The sequence below is a fragment of the Vanessa cardui genome, chromosome 15 (genome assembly GCF_905220365.1).
Source record: "Vanessa cardui chromosome 15, ilVanCard2.1, whole genome shotgun sequence".
Classification (NCBI taxonomy): Eukaryota; Metazoa; Arthropoda; class Insecta; order Lepidoptera; family Nymphalidae; genus Vanessa; species Vanessa cardui.
The window spans coordinates 11,519,381-11,535,856 of record NC_061137.1 but is presented as its reverse complement, the minus strand read 5'-3'; the positions used below and the strand labels follow the sequence as shown (position 1 = coordinate 11,535,856).

Sequence of the window (16,476 nt, the reverse complement as noted above, 5' to 3'; positions counted from 1 at the left end):
TTTCAAAGATTAATTTAATATTTAACTATGCATTTCTTGATCTGTTATATATTTAAAAGGTCCATTAAGTTTTAATATTTTTCGTGATTTTATAAAATGATTTGCCAAGTATATATGACAGACACAACAGAAGAATTGGTGGCTTTATAGTCTTTATATTGGTTGTAAAATTATGTAAACAAGATTATAATGAGTGATGCAATTTACCTACGTCACTTTTGACAAAGCAAATTCCATAGTGTATTAAAATATTAAAATCATATATGAATTGATACTTCTTGAGTTTAAATTACATAAAAATTATTTGTAATATGTAATATTTTCTTTTTTTTTAATTAAATTTTATGGGTCAGGACCAAAACATACTTCCAATTTTTTTTTTATTTTATCTCAAAGAGGTATCACTTTTTATTATCCATCGCGTACATTTAAAGCATGTGAATGTCCTGTCTGGTCAAAGGCCTTTCAAGGAGCAGAATTACCACACGGCTACAGTGCGCTTTATTGGATATAATTATACGCATCAAAATATCTTTCAACTAAAATGTATCTCTCGTGTAATTATATGTATCAAAACAATTGGTCCGTTGTTATCGTATTTAATTGGGTTAGCTGCTGTGTTTTTACCACTAATTGATCATATTTTTATCTAGTCATGTCGTCAGTTACTTCCTTAATTCACATATACATATGTACGTAACACATGATTTCCATCTTTTCGTCTTCTTGTTAATCTATTGAAAATTTCTCATAAAAGAAAATTCTTCCATTCGCATTAGTATTATTTTTACTTCTAGAGCAAGCTAGTTTATTTATAAAAAAATACTTTTTATTAATTTTTTACTTTCTAATAATTAAACTCGCAGTCATATTACCAGGCACTAAAAACTTACTCCACCATATTGGTTTACAGTACCATGATTTTAGTAGTATTAAAAATGATTGGTGCGCCATCATGTGTATGCATGATGTTGCAATCCATGTTGGATTTAGAATGACGTCACACAGTTAACCATACATTGTCATGAAATCAATACTTTCAATCGGATTCAGAGGGGTTGATGTAAATAGAAAGAGATCTCCCGGGGCTCAGGTTACTGTCAGGGGTCCGTCAAGGATAAATTCTAGGTCCATTTCTCTTTTTTGTTTATATAAATGACCTGCCACATCTCTTAGGTGATAAACTCGAGACAGTATTGTTTGCTGACGATACTTCTTTAATTTTTAAAATATTTATTTTAAAAATACGTCTTTTAATTTTTGACGATGTGAACAATGTTCTCTCAAAAATAGTACATTGGTTTAGTGTCAATAATTTAACAAAATGTATTCATTACACCCAATGTAAGATGTGTCAAAACGAAAGTACTTTTAAATAGGGAAGCATTAGATGTATTAGAATCAACTGAGTTCCTTGGTATAACCATAGACTCTAAGCTTCAATAGGGCCCCCATATAAGTAAATTGGCAAATAAACTCAGCTTTGCAGCCTATGCGGTATAAAATATTACACTTTTGACTGATGTGGATACGGCTCGCCTTGTGTGCTTTAGTAATTTCCACAGTATTATGTTGTATGGCATCCTACTCTGGGGTAATGCAGCTGACATTAATACCATTTTTGTACTACAAAAGAGGGCTATTCGAGCAATTTACAACCTGGGCCCAAAAGATTCGTTAAGATGTAAATTAAAAGAAATTAAAATAATGACTGTCGCTTTTCAATTTGTCGTTGAAAAAAAAAATTAATGATTTTCCCAAAAATTGTGACGTACAATCCATTAATACTAGGGACAAGAATAAATTTGTTACACCTTGTACCCTAGTAGTAGTTTTGGGGCAATGTATACGTTTCTACAATAGGATCCCAGAAAACGTTTAACAATATTCAATTGTAAAAATCAAAAGAATCGTTAAAGAGCTTTTGTGTGCTGAAGGATATTACAACACTAATGACTTTCTAGTTGACTGCACACCTTGGGAATGAGATGATCGCCTCCAGGCTGTTTAAAATAACAAAAATTTGTTTGTCCTTGTATACTGAAAAAAAAAATAGATCCCGCTGAGTTTCTTTCGACGGTTCTTGTGATCTGAGGTGTTAAATTCCGAACCGGTGGTAGATTTTTGACTATCAATAAGAAAATGTAAGCACTTCTATTTTGAACAAAGGTTTTTGACTTTGATGTGACTTTGACATCAAAACTGAACGTGTATACATAATTTCATCTCAATCGAATAAAGATAAGTCATCATCATCAGGTCAGCCGTGAGACGTCCACTGCTGAACAAGGCCTCTGCCTATGATTACCACCTCGACCGGTGAGTAGCGGTCTGCATCCATCGATACCCCGCGGACTTGACCAAATCGTCGGTCGATCTCGCGGGGAAACTCCCTCCGCTGCGCTTACCGGTAAGTGGTCTCCACTCGAGAACTTTTTTGCCCCATCGGCCATCAGTCCTGCGAGCAATGTGCCCTGCCCATTGCCACTTCAGCGCGCTGACTCGCTTCGCTACGTCATTTAACTCTGTTTGTCTACGGATCTCCTCGTTTCTGATTCGATCACGTAGAGAAACGCCGAGCATAGCCCGCTTCATAGCTCGCTGAGTGACTCTGAGCCTTCTTAAAAGGCCCACAGAGACCAGGTTTCGGCACCGAAGGTTATCACCGACAACACACACTGTTTATACACTTTTGTCTTAAGACACTTAGGTATTCTAGACGTGAAGACGCTGCGTAACTTCCTGAATGCTGTCCAGCCGAGTTGGCAAATCTGTCTATTGAGCTGCCTATATGACTTCGCGTCATCCGAGAACTGCAGCGTCATTAAGCGCTGTTCAGTCATGAGGTTCAGAGTTTGATTGCTTACTTTTTAAGGTCTATCTTTACGGCATGGCCTAAAGAACTTAGACTCTACCGAGTGGACAGTTTCCACCAACCTGTTTTTGATATCGTCCACTGTATCGCATTCCAGACCAGCAAAATGATTTGTAAGCTCGAGTTGGAAGCTTTCGGGGTTTTGGATATGGGCCGCTGTTGGTCGGAGCGTAGACTTCATTAGGCGAGACCTTTCAGGTTTGATGTTTAGGTTCAATGTGCCTCTAACCATTCGGTGATCACGCGATGACCTTTCGGCTTTGACCCTGTGGCTCACGAAGACATCATTGAAAATTTGTCTTTGTGGCCATAATGAAGTCTATCTCATTTGTGGTTCGGATTTCGGGGCCATCATCATCATCATCATTATCATCCAGGTCCTATGAGGCGGTTTCCGGAAAAAAGAGTTCATCATATAGAGTTGCTCCTTCTCCAGGAAGTCGGCCAGCTTCTGGCCCCTCGTGTTCCGATCCCCATATCCAAATGGCCCTACCCAGCTCATTCCCGTTTCTCTCGCCTAGTTTGGCATTAAAGTGCCCCATGACGATGGTGAAGTGCGATTTGTGTGACATAACTTCTACTTCATCATCTGCGTGTGTCGATGTCGGTGCGTATATCTGTATGACCTTCAGCAAATATCTTTTAGATATTTTGAGTATCAGGAACGCAACCCTGTTTGACACACTCGATGGAAACAATATTGTTAGTAAGGGACTTGTGGACGATGAATCCGACACCACCGTGGGACTGTTGGTAGCCCTTCTGGTAGTAGAACAAGTTGCCGGACTTGAGGGTTATCGTGTCCTCCCCCTCTCTTCAAACCTCAGATAACCCCATGATGTCCCAGTGGAACTTGTTCATTTTTTCTTCCAGCTCAGCGAGCTTCACTTCGGTCCTTAGTGTGCGTGCGTTGTATGTCACCAGTGATAGCCTACGTCAGTTGTCCGTGGTAGCATTTGCCAGGTTTTTCTGACGGAGGAACGCCTCCCGGCATTCCCGGATTCTTAGCACCCCCGTCTCCAGTGCTCGACCGGCGCCCGTCAGCAACGCCAGATTTGCAACTGGATACGCCGGGAACTGGGGCCTTGGTCTTTTATGTAAATCACCCGCCGCGCTGATCCAATGGGTGTTGGCGGGTCGCCAGACCAGACCAGGTGAGGTTTACTTAGGCCCAGAAGGTGTTGGTTGAGCCCCTTACACCCCTTATATAAAGATAAGTATCTGCTTTAAAATTGATTTTCATAATTTGATCCGTAAATATATTTCAAGTTAATTAAAAGTTTTGAAAAAGAATATAGTTTTGTGGTAATTATTAAGCATTTACTTCAATATATACTGACACAGGAAGTGCCAGAAACTATTTTAAACACCAGTAATGTACCGCCAACCTTGGTCCGTTGAAGATTATAGTATATTAAACATGTATCCAGCGATCTATTATACAACATTAAAAATATTTATTAATTTATGATTAGCGATAAGATTATTGCCGACTGGTGATAATATCACGACAATATTTCACACATTACATTTAATGATGACAAAATCGTCAACGTTCGAAAAACAATTGAATTGTATGTGTTTTTTTTTTTAACATCATTTACATAAACAATGGATCCTAGACGGGGTATCAAGGAATTTTGTCAGAAAATCAAGGATCGTTTCAAAGGTAGGTAAGTGAATTTTGATTAAATACGTAAATATAGATCTTTTGTAATATTTTCTTCAAACGAATGAGTGTTTTCTTGCTTATATATTGCGCAAAATTTACATCTGTCCTGAAAATAACCTACTTATAATTAAATAGTGCAAAGAGTTCGTGAAAGATGAGAATTTTTGCAATTAAAGTAATAATTTATAATTATGGCTCATTATTACTCATTAATAAAATTAATGAGCAATTAATAGGACCCCATCCCATTGTGTAGTCTAATTTTAATATCATATCGTATTAATATTACTTATACTTTCTATTTATTATCTGTTGTTATTTTATGATTGGATATTTTTCAATCAATGTGACGCGTATAATTTTTACGCTTGAATAAATTCATTAATATTGACATTCTGATTACTGTTTTTAAAGATAATTGAGCCAACTTCAATACAGTGAACATATACTATAAAAACAAGTCCATAATGATATCCCATTTTTGGGGTGAAGTTTCTCTCTGAGACAGAAGATTTGGAGTTTATTACCAGATGCTGCTCTGTATGCGAGGTCATCCCTTCAGAATTGTATCCACAGTGCTTGCCCAAATTTCTGCTGTTTTCTTTTAATAGGTAGGGGCTAGCAAACTTGGTAACTAAGATGTTATGTCTCTTGTGCCTGTAGTAACATTGTCACTCCCTTCAGAGTTCAGATCGGAACACAACAAAAGTATTATTGTTTGGGCTACCTCATTAATATTTCCACTATTTTCAGAACCACATCCACGTGAAAATTATTTCGTTTAAAATCTCTAAATTATATTTTATTATTGAAAATATGAATTCCCAATTCGCTCTTAATATAATTACGTCGTTTGTTATCGATTAATAAAGACGATAAGAAATTTATCTGTATATAGTACAATCGTAAGGTAATACTTTAGGATTCAAACTGTAAGATAATCTCAAAATACGGTTATATATATGACAAACTATATATAGTATGAATGATTATTAAAAACATATGAGATATAGAGAAGCCAATTACTTTGGCCATATATTGTGGGCTTGTTTTCATCATTAATAATAATAATTAAGAATTTGGCAAAGTTTTTGTGGTTTATTGAACAATTTTAATATAATGTTTTTAAACTAAGTTAGCAACAGTCAGAAGGCCGAAAAACAACATTAAATTTACAGCTTAAGAAATTTTCACTTCTCTGCTATGGCCTCCTCTCCCTTTGAGAAGGTATTGGAGCATGTTATACCTCGACACTCTAATGTGTGTTGGTAAATACATATGTGGCAGAATTTCATTGAAAGACACGTGTAGGTTTACTCACATTGTTTTTCTACACCGCCGTGTACGAAATGAATGTAAACACATATAAAGCACATGATAATTTTGAGGTACTTGCCTGGGTTTTAACTCGCAATCATCGGTTATAAATGCGGGCATTCTAACCATAGGGCCATCTCGGCTCTTTCAAAAAAAAAAAACAAAAAGTAACTTAATTAATTAAACAACGAAACTTAATGTACAACCTACTCCATATAAGCTTATACAGTATAATTATGTTGAGAAATTTATAATAAACAATCATATTTATAAATAGCAATAGCAATTAAGCATTCCCGGTAAATGTTTGTTTATTTCGAGGGAAATCTACGTCAGTTATCTTCCTGGACTATGTGGGCTTAACCAGTGTAATCTAAAGCTTCAATACATTAAAATATTTGGAAGATTTAGATAACATTAATATGTATTATACTTTATTTGTATTTTCTGCTATACTTTGAAGGAAAGTTGAAACATTGAGCTACTTTCTAAGGTAGCGTGCAATGGCGAATGGATACTATTTCTTAGAGAAATAATAATCATGCGGGTAACGACGACCTCCGTGGTCGAGTGGTGTGGACACCGGTTTTCATGGGTACGCCACTCCGAGGTCTCAGGTTCGATTCCCGGCCGAGTAAAATGTAGATTATCATTAGTTTTCTATGTTGTCTTGGGTCTGGGTGTTTGTGGTACATTGGGATCAAAGTAATGTACTATGTGTTGTTGTCTCATAAAAAAAAAGTACCTTCAGGTGGCCGGTTACCTTTACCAATGTATATTAAACTAGTTGTTGTCTGCGGCGTCACTCGCGTTTTAATTGTTAATTGTCATGTGTTAGGCAAAAAAGAAACCTATATCCTTTCATGGAGTTCAAGTTTGCTGTATACCAAATTTATTCAAATTCGTTTTGGCAATGAAAGGCAGGCAGACATAGTTACTGTCACATTTAGATTATTAGTATAGAAGTATAGATAAAATTAAACGTTAAATTTTACGTAAAGCTAAGTTTCATCAACATTTGTCAGTGAAAACTTGCTAGACAGTTGAAGTTCGAAGATTCAATACCTTTTTTCATTATTTACTTCTTATTATATTATGTGGTGGAATATGTTCCAAACCCTCTCCTTAATGGAAGAGGAGGCCTTATCTCAGCAGTGGGAAATGTACATGTTACTTTACTTTACTTTTTTTATGTTCTAGGCCGGATAAGAAGTCGAATAATTGCTACTGGCCCGAATTCATTTCATACTGCGGATGCTGCACTCTATCGACTGGAATCTACATAAGATCGATCATCACACTGGTAAATATAATATTATTATTTATTAATAGTATATTACTTGAATATTACAATGTTTGAATCAGTATTACACAAATATAACTGTACTTAATGTAACAACTCGTAAATGTTTCAACGCTGGGTTCATAACTCCTTTCCTCTTTGAGGAGAATCTGACTCTACTTAACGCTGCTCCAATGGGGATTATGTGTTCCAGATTTTCATCTAATTCTCTCATAAATTTGAATATATAATAATACGCTGCTACAGAATATATTCTTGATAAAACCGGAATAAAAGTAAAAAAAATATAGTAATGGCCCGTAAATTTCCCACTGCTGGGTCTAATCTAAGGTCTCTTTTCCCCCCTTTATTCGAATGCGGTTTGGTGAAATTCACATGTGGCAGAATTTCAATGAAATTGGAAGCAGGTTTACTCACGATATTTTTCCTTCACCGCCGAGCACGACATGAATTAAAAGCCCAAATTAAGCGCATATATATAGTGGTGCTTGCTTGGGTTTGAACACGAAATCATCGGTTAAGATGCACGCGTTCTAAACAATGGGCCATCTCGACTCAAAAAAAATCTACTAATAGTAATAATCTGGGGGCACCGCAATTATATAAAGAAAACTATTGATACATCACTAAATGTTGACTTATAACTACAAATTAATTTAAATAGGACTTGTCTTCTATGAGATCTCAAAACTTTTTAAGATGGAAAGACAAATAATGCATCGAGAGACTTGGCATTTTTTTACATTTAATGTTTTTGGTGGGTAGTAATAATGAAACATATTAAAGATACGTATTTTATTTTTCAGATTATATCATCACTTTTCTTAGCTATCAACGGTACAATATTAAACTATTTGATCAGTCTAGCTCCAGTAATATACAATACTAATTTGACGGATAGTATTGACTATGTCGCCACGGACAGGGAGAGTGCCAGTAATGATCATGCGTCACTGATATTCATATACAAATGCCTTCTCGCATATTATATTATCTGGATATGTTTTAAGGTTATATATCTACTAACTGTTCTATTTACCGCATATGCGATATTTAAGGTATGTATTAAGGATTCTTATGTTAATGTATAGTTATATACCTTAGTGTATTATTGATTTGTCGTCAGGTCTTCTAGGTAGAATCTACGTACCGAACAGGTGTTACACTCGTAACTTGTTTTTTGGCTTTTATTTGTGCCAAGAAGGCACAGATTATTTCGTCAATATCTCTCGACACAAATTAAAGCCACAATATAAAAATACCACTATAACTTGCCTAGTCAAATTATAGCCATCAACCATTACGAAAAACAGCTTGAAGCTTATAAAAGCCAATTTCTTAAACTTGTTATAAAATTCATGTACTCATCATATTTGGCTAAAATTGTATATATTTTAGTGTTGTGTGAATTGTTTCAGAAAAACACGTGGATGTTGAAAGTGCTTCTTTATATAAGCGTGCCCAACATGATTCTGGACTTCTTTATATCCTTCATCGGCACAGTGGTACTCAGCGATGCTTTGAAATTCGTACTGGTTGCTTGTAACTGTAAGTATATAAATAACTAATTGTCATTCGCGGCTTTGCCCGCGTTTTAGAGGGTCAAGAGTCGAGATAGCCCAGTGGTTAGAACGCGTGCATCTTAACCGATGATTGCGGGTTAAAACCCAGGCAAGCACCGCTGATTCATGTGCTTAATTTGTCTTTATAATTCATCTCGTGCTCAGCGGTGAAGGAAAACATCGTGAGGAAACCTGTATGTGACAAATTCATATAAATTGTGCCACATATGTATTCCACCAACCCGCATTGGAACAGCGTGGTGGAATATGTTCCAAACCTTCTCCTCAAAGGGAGAGGAGGCCTTTAGCCCAGCAGTGGGAATTTACAGTCTGTTGTTGCTAGAGAGTCAGTTGTCATGTGTTAGGCAAAAAGTAGCCTACGTCCTTCCTTGGACTTTAACTTTTCTTCATTGCAAATTTCATCAAATTCCCTTCATTGGTTTGGTCGTGAAAGATCGATACACAGAGAGACAGATTTACTTTCACGTTTATAATATCGGTATAGATTTGGAATTTTAACGATATAAAATCGGAATATCATTTTTAATATTGTTGAATATTACGTTTCAAGTTTTTATTTATCGAAGAAGTGAGTTGTTTTGGAAAGGGTGCCCGTTCTATTTTACAAAAAGTTATACCAGTATAGTTAATATTAAGGATACTATCAGTTTCAGCCGTTAATTTGAGTCGAAAATACGCTGTGGTTAAAAATCTAAAAAGAATCAATCTTAAGTTTGAAAATTCAAACTTAAGAAATTATCTCTATATATCTAAAGTAGCAACCATAAGATCATCGATAACTTCCAAAAGATTAATCTTCTCGTCAAAACCCTAGCCCAGCAGTGGGATATATACATGCTCATCCTTTAACATTTATTGAGTGATATCGATCATCTGTTCATATCTGTTCTCCTAATACGTACAGTTAATTGAGGAATAATTCTTAAAAATACTGAACAACTCAGGTTACAGTAAATTTGAAGGAAATTTCTCCTGTTAATTTGTTAATGTTTAATGATGAACTTACAACGCCTGTAGCAACGATAAAGCATACAGCGCATCTTTGTCCACTTATCTAAATTAAATCCAATATAAATATCTACTTTTTGTTATTGTAAAAAAACCCCTGATTTTATCAATGATTAATTAGTAGTTTATTTTATTACTCACTTTGAATTAAATACTTTTTCAATAAGTGATTAACTATAACACATTTGTGCAACGTCTGTATTATTTATATTAACCTAGCGTTTCGTCGTCGTCAGTTTTACTGTTAGCCGGTATTAGATATAAAAAGCAAAATTGATTTGATTTGATTTGATTTGTGTCTTGGCCGTGAAAGTTACTCGTTCACACAGACATACATAATTATTTTCGTCTTAATAATATTAGTATAAATAGTAAATGAAATAAAAACAATCTTAGATACTTTACTAAAAAAATATCCACATCTACAATATGTATTCGCTGTTTTTTAATATTTCCTTATAAAACTAGTTGAGTGTTATCAATTTTCTTATTGAAACTAAAATTTTTGGCGTTCGTAGATTTTTTTCTTAGCATTTTATTTTATGAATAATCAAAGCTTGAATGTTTAAAACTAACCATATTATTTCAGTATCCGAAGGCTACAATATATTAGCGATAAACAGTGAATACAAGAGAATGAGAGGTAAATCAAGATTAGCCGTGGAAGATATACAAGCACCGCCAAGAACAGACCAAATTTACGTGAACAGTTTTATTACTGAACGGAGAGAACGATACTATAACAACCACTACCAGAGTCATTGCAGAAGTTGTTCCTGTTATTTTGAAAATATAAATGGAATCGTCACAACTGACATCAGATCAGTAGCAACTATACCTTCAACTGTGACTATTGTTGAAAATTCAAATAATATCATAGCGAATCCTACACGCACAAACGGTTTAAATACTAACCATCCAAGTTCAACAACTGTGAATAATCAAAATAACACGGCTATCACTGAAGAAGGAAATGAGGCTGTCATTGTTTCTGAAGACGGTCGAGTTTGCAGACCCAATACTTTAGGACCATTTAACGCTAAAGGAAAAGTTGATTTACCAGATATACCATTTATATACGATGAGCAACAGTTGAATGTTGGGTCTAGTCCTGTAATCGAAGACAGAAATATAAACTCATTAAATAATAAAAATGTTTGAATTTGTATGTATCATTAAATGACATTATTATGTTTTAAAAATATAAGACATTGTGGAAATATTTGAGTTTCTCACTCGAATAAAAGCAAATCGTAGACGATTACGAAGATTGTTAAACTCGTGAATATTTTGAAATTTCAGTCTTGGATCTAAACTGTGTCTTCGGAGAAAAAGCTTGAAAATGATTTAATAACTCAGTCTTAACGAAGCAAATCATATGTGTAACAATAATTTATATTAATTTATTTGTAAATAAAATCATTAAATTGGCTTATTTAATAATATTTGGCTTATTTGGTTCATTAAAATTAAATTAACATTGCCACTATACTATATATATTCTCTTACTTGTAAAAAAGATTAAAAGTAATTTATTTTCTTCGAAACTCTCAAAATTATGCAATAAATAATTCGTTATTATTTATATATCGTTATTATTTATAGCTATCTTGTTTACGTTTTGTCAGAGAATTTCTAACCGATTCCCGATTTTGGAAGCATTTTTCACAGACTATAGCCAATACTACGAAACTCACTATGTGCAGTAGAGTGGGAGTTATTAGGAACACGTGTGGGCGCAGTGTTATAAGTGCACTGTTTATTTCCTAGCTCTCACAGTTTGAAGAGACGGCGTTACAAGGCGACTGGAAAGTTTTTGAGTAAACATTGTCGACTGCCAAACTTTGGTCTATGAATAGGCCATTACATAGTACTTATCAACAGAAATATTGCCTGACTAATTAATTTGAACAAAGGCATCGGGAGTTGCAGACTTTTAATTAGCTGACAATCTTTGATATAATAAGAGCAGCTTAATAACATTATTAACGAGCAATTATATTTCTGTTGTTGTTTTTTTTCCCACGAAATATACTACTACTACATATGTGATAACGACATATCTGCGTTAATCCAGTTTTTTTTCTATAACAAACAAAGATAGATGTTTATAATTATTTTTTTTTAATTTGTTTTGGTGTTACTATTAGTAAATTAACTTATGACGTAGTAATGTAACGAATTCTATAAAAATAGTATTATGGAGATATTACGAGATAACGAAGATCTTTCTCGGCCATATAAATTTTAATGTCATTTTAGGTTTAGTTAAATATTTATTAAAAATCAGAAAATTATTATTACTTTAGTTTTTTTTTCTATATTTATTTATTTGAGACTAACAATATTGTACTACAAAATAAACACAATACCATAAATATTTGGGTAATTGCCTACATTTTTACAATTGTTCTAATATCACTTGGAAATTGAAATATAAGTCAACATTGTGAAAAGCTAATTGTAAAAATAATAGGTAAACAGTTGATGTATGAATTATATTTGTGTAATATGTGCATGTATTTTAATTTAATATCCATTGGTATGGCGTGTGTGTATTATGCGTTACGTCACGTCGGAAGTCAGAGGCGATGTTCCTCATTAGCTTATCGTTGTCTGTGGGCGGAGAAAAACCGCTTTAGCTGCAAACAACATACCTATTACTTTTCATGGAATTATACGTTTTTTCCCTGAAAAACATATGATAATAATGTAAATAAACAATGATAAGATTAATTTATGTATGTTTTGGAACCAAACGAGCAAAATTAAATATAACGCTTTAAAATACTGTAAATGATAAATTAATCTGTTGCCGGCACACTGGAAAATTATAATGATTGTTTTGTTATGCTAAAATGTATTAAATAAAATACTTATTAATACTTTCTTTATTTAAATTAGCGCCTTTCTTTGATAAGTTATAATGCTGTGTTTTTAGTCTTTTTTTAATTTTGGCTTTTATTTGTGCCGGGACAGCACAGATTAATAATACTGTGTTATTTTTTTAAGTTAATAGTTGGCTATATGATAAATGCAATTTTAAAAATATTTTTTACTCAGTACTGGTTCTATAAAATATTAATGAGATAAATGATTACGAGAATATGCAAATTATGTCACCTGATATTATATGCTCGATTTTAATTTCATTATTAAACTAATGCATTTCATAATAACTTTGGATACTTTTGGAGAAGGAACTTCTGTTGGTTAAAATTTGGCTATTTTGTTAACAATCATTTGTTAAAGTCTTTGGCATACTTTAAGAAGCCTTAAGGCGATGACCGTTGCTGATAACGCGTCGCGCCCAACTGACCCGCATACGAGACCTCAGGAATAGTTCAATTTGAGCTTATACTATAAGATTTTATTTTTGTTTTCTTAGAAATTTATTACGTCAAACTGTTTTCTAAAATACTTGGTTGAATAAATAGGTCGCAAAATAATGTATGTTTCAGTGAATTACTCTTAAATGGTTCTGAAATGTTTTCTTAGGTTTCAATGTCATAAAATTTCCTATATACCTATATATAAAACTATTTGAACTACTTTAATTCAAATAGATATAGAATAGATTGGGTGGATATAGTCGCAATTTTCTTAGACATTAAACACCAGTTTAACTGTAAAAAAGGTAGTACATACATCCATGCAAAAAGGTATCACAAAACTGAACAATATGTAAATAAATATCTAAGTGATGATTTAGGGGCTAATAGAAAATTACTAACTAAAATAATCTCAAGTGTAAATTTAATAATTTGGAATCTTTATTTAATAGGTATAAAACACAGGTATACAACACTTAGTAATTGTTAGAAATCTGTTATTGTATACACTATTACACTTATTTACGGGTAGACTGTTATTGTATCTATAATATAAGCCAGACCTCAATAGAACAGGCGAAAAATAATTCGTGTTCTTATCTTTCCTTTTTTTAATTTTACAAATATCAAATATTTATACATTTTCAACGTATCAATGGTCGTCGGATGTGGCATTTGTTTCTTACAGAATAGTTTCAAATTCGAGCAGGGTGTTAAGGAATCCTTATATTAATATTATATAGTTGCTTAATCTACTAATACATTATGTATATGAAAACAAAAGATAGCGTAAACGACGAAGATTCAATGCCAGAGTTCAACAGATATTGCGAAATTGTTTACTATACGATAAAATAAACATTATTTATCTTTGTTTATTTAACTTCCTAAGAATTGCTACGGTTTTCCTGATGTTTTGTAGAGTTTATTTATTCACAGGTATATCTTTGTATATATTAATTACCTATTTGTTGTATGTTTGTTTTTTTTTTATTGATATGGTTTGTTGGCAAAAGACGACAGACATTCTATTTTGTAATGAAATAAATTTTCATTTTTACATTAGAAAAAATTGTCGTATTAATAAAAACAAATAAAAGCTATGATCATATTAATGATAAAATAGTCAAACCAATTATTCTAGGTATATATTTTTAAATCTTATTTTGAAGATTATTTTATTATCTGTGGTGATAAACCAATTATTAAAGTTCAATCTCTATTACTTCTCGCACTCACTTTTTATTTACGTTTTCATCATTCGCCGATCGTAATCCTACTAATCCTGATTCGCGCCAAAGTTTCCAATTTTCGGCTGTCTGCATTTAGTTCTGCCATCTTCTTCCTCTCCACCTGGCTGGAGGGCGGAATGCGCTGCGTTTGCCTATTAACGTTTCTTAATAGAAACGTAGTAAATTTCTTACCAACATTATTAGCATTTTTGTCGAAGGTATTATGAACAATTGATAATAATAATTCCAGTCAATCATTTAAGAGGTCAGGTTAGACGGTTTGTAAATGACTTGCCAAAAATATACTCTGTACTCATAACTGTTGATCACTGCCTGTAGTGATGAGAATTCGTGTGTTACATTACTGTAGAAAATTCAACTACCGTATGACTGATTACCATGACTGTTGCACTAAGGAGGTTAAATAGGTTTAAATAGCTCATTTCATAACTATCACTAAAGCCCATTACATGAAAGAATAAGGAATAGTACAGCAACCAAAACACAATAGGCGATAGGCTACAATATTCAACCAATCACAGTGATTGAATTTTTACACGAGTGTCAAAAACGTAACTTAATTGTTACGACACTTCGTTGAAAAAATGCCCTGCGATTGGCTGGTTATAAGAAATAAGAAACAAAATCCCACCGCGACGCAAATTTTATTCTTATTTCTTATTTGTTATTCCTTATTTTTTAATTATGAATTGAATAAAGGTGCTACCATCGCTGGATTCCTTGTTCCTTGTTCCTTATTCCTTATCTCTAATACCTTATTTTTTCATTGTGTAAGGGGCTTAAATGGCGTTGCAGTAAATTGCCCTGGACGTTCTGTCAAAAGCCATGACAATTGGTATAATTTTATAAAAAATCAGGATAGTGTGCCGAGTTTTACAAATATTTTATAACGTCAATGTTTAATTTTTAACATATAACATATAAAAATAAAAATAACATCGTTCATTTCGTAAGGTATAAAGGGTACGAGTATTTGTTATATTTTTAATTATTAGAAATAGGTCATTGACGCGTGGAATTAAAAAATCATTCGAGTTATGCAGTGAATAAGCTACTTCCTCTGTCGGAAAAAAAGTAAATTTACAAGGTCAATTTGAGCCGTGTTTACCGCCAGCATTGCTATTCTGTGAAAACACAACTGAAATGTTGTTTTTTTTTTTGGACTACGTTGGCGGACGAGCATATGGGCACATGAGGGTAAGTGGTCACCATCACCCATAGGCAATGACGCTGTAAGAAATATTAACTATCCGCGTTAATATTTCTTACAGCGTCTTATTTAAACGATTCGCGTTGATCAATTCTGTAAGAACAAATACAACAACAACAAAACACAATCGTGGAAAGTCAGACATTGATATGCGACATTGTCTTTAATACTCATAATATTTAAAGGACGCACGTACCAATTTTGCATATCACTGTAAATTATTTTACATTGATTAATTTTACTTGGTAGTAGGGCTTTGTGCAAGCCCGCCTCGGTAGGTAACCACCCACTCATCAGATAGTCCACCGCTAAACAACAATACGGAGTATTTTTGTGTTCCGGTTTGAAGGGTCAGTGAGGCAGTGTAACTACAGGCACATGGGACATAGCATCTTAGTTCCCAAGGTTGGTGGCGCATTGACGATGTAAAGAATAGTTAATGTTTCTTACAGCGCCCTACTATATGTGCATATTCACTCAAGTAGCATTGCTCATCCGACTACATAGACCATAAAAAAAGTAAATTGTGACTGTAAATTTCCCGCGGCTGGGCTAATGACCTCCTCTCGCATTAGATAGAGAGCTTGGAACATATTCCACCACGCTGTTCCAATGCGGATTGGTGGAATGCACATGTGGCAGAATTTCAGTGAAATTGGACACGTGCCGGTTTTGTTATGATTTTTTCTTCACCGCCGAGCACGAGATGAATTATAAACACAAATTAAACACACATATATATAGTGGAACTTGCCTGGGTTTGAACCCGAAATCATCGGTTAAGATACATGTGTTCTAACAGGGTCATCTCGGCTCCAGACAATGAAAAAATATTGCTAGTCATTTATTTGCCACTATAATTAAAGATTTTTAAAAGATATTGATGCCAAACGTATGGTACAGGTTATCGTAATATTAGATAT

General features: G+C 33.7%; 1 protein-coding gene across 2 annotated transcripts; it reads left to right on the top strand.

Moving 5' to 3' along the window:
• The first annotated feature begins 4,384 nt into the window (after positions 1-4,384).
• LOC124535678 lies at positions 4,385-11,194 on the top strand. 2 transcript variants are annotated; one of them, XM_047111980.1, is made up of 5 exons: positions 4,385-4,548; positions 7,065-7,167; positions 7,974-8,225; positions 8,586-8,715; positions 10,348-11,194. In XM_047111980.1, exons 1-5 carry the CDS (start codon positions 4,487-4,489, stop codon positions 10,917-10,919), a joined length of 1,119 nt encoding a protein of 372 aa, XP_046967936.1. In that variant the 5' UTR covers positions 4,385-4,486; the 3' UTR covers positions 10,920-11,194. The 2 variants fall into 2 exon arrangements, 1 of the variants encoding a protein (XP_046967936.1); XR_006966827.1 differs by having other exon boundaries at positions 4,386-4,544.
• The last annotated feature ends 5,282 nt before the right edge of the window (positions 11,195-16,476 follow it).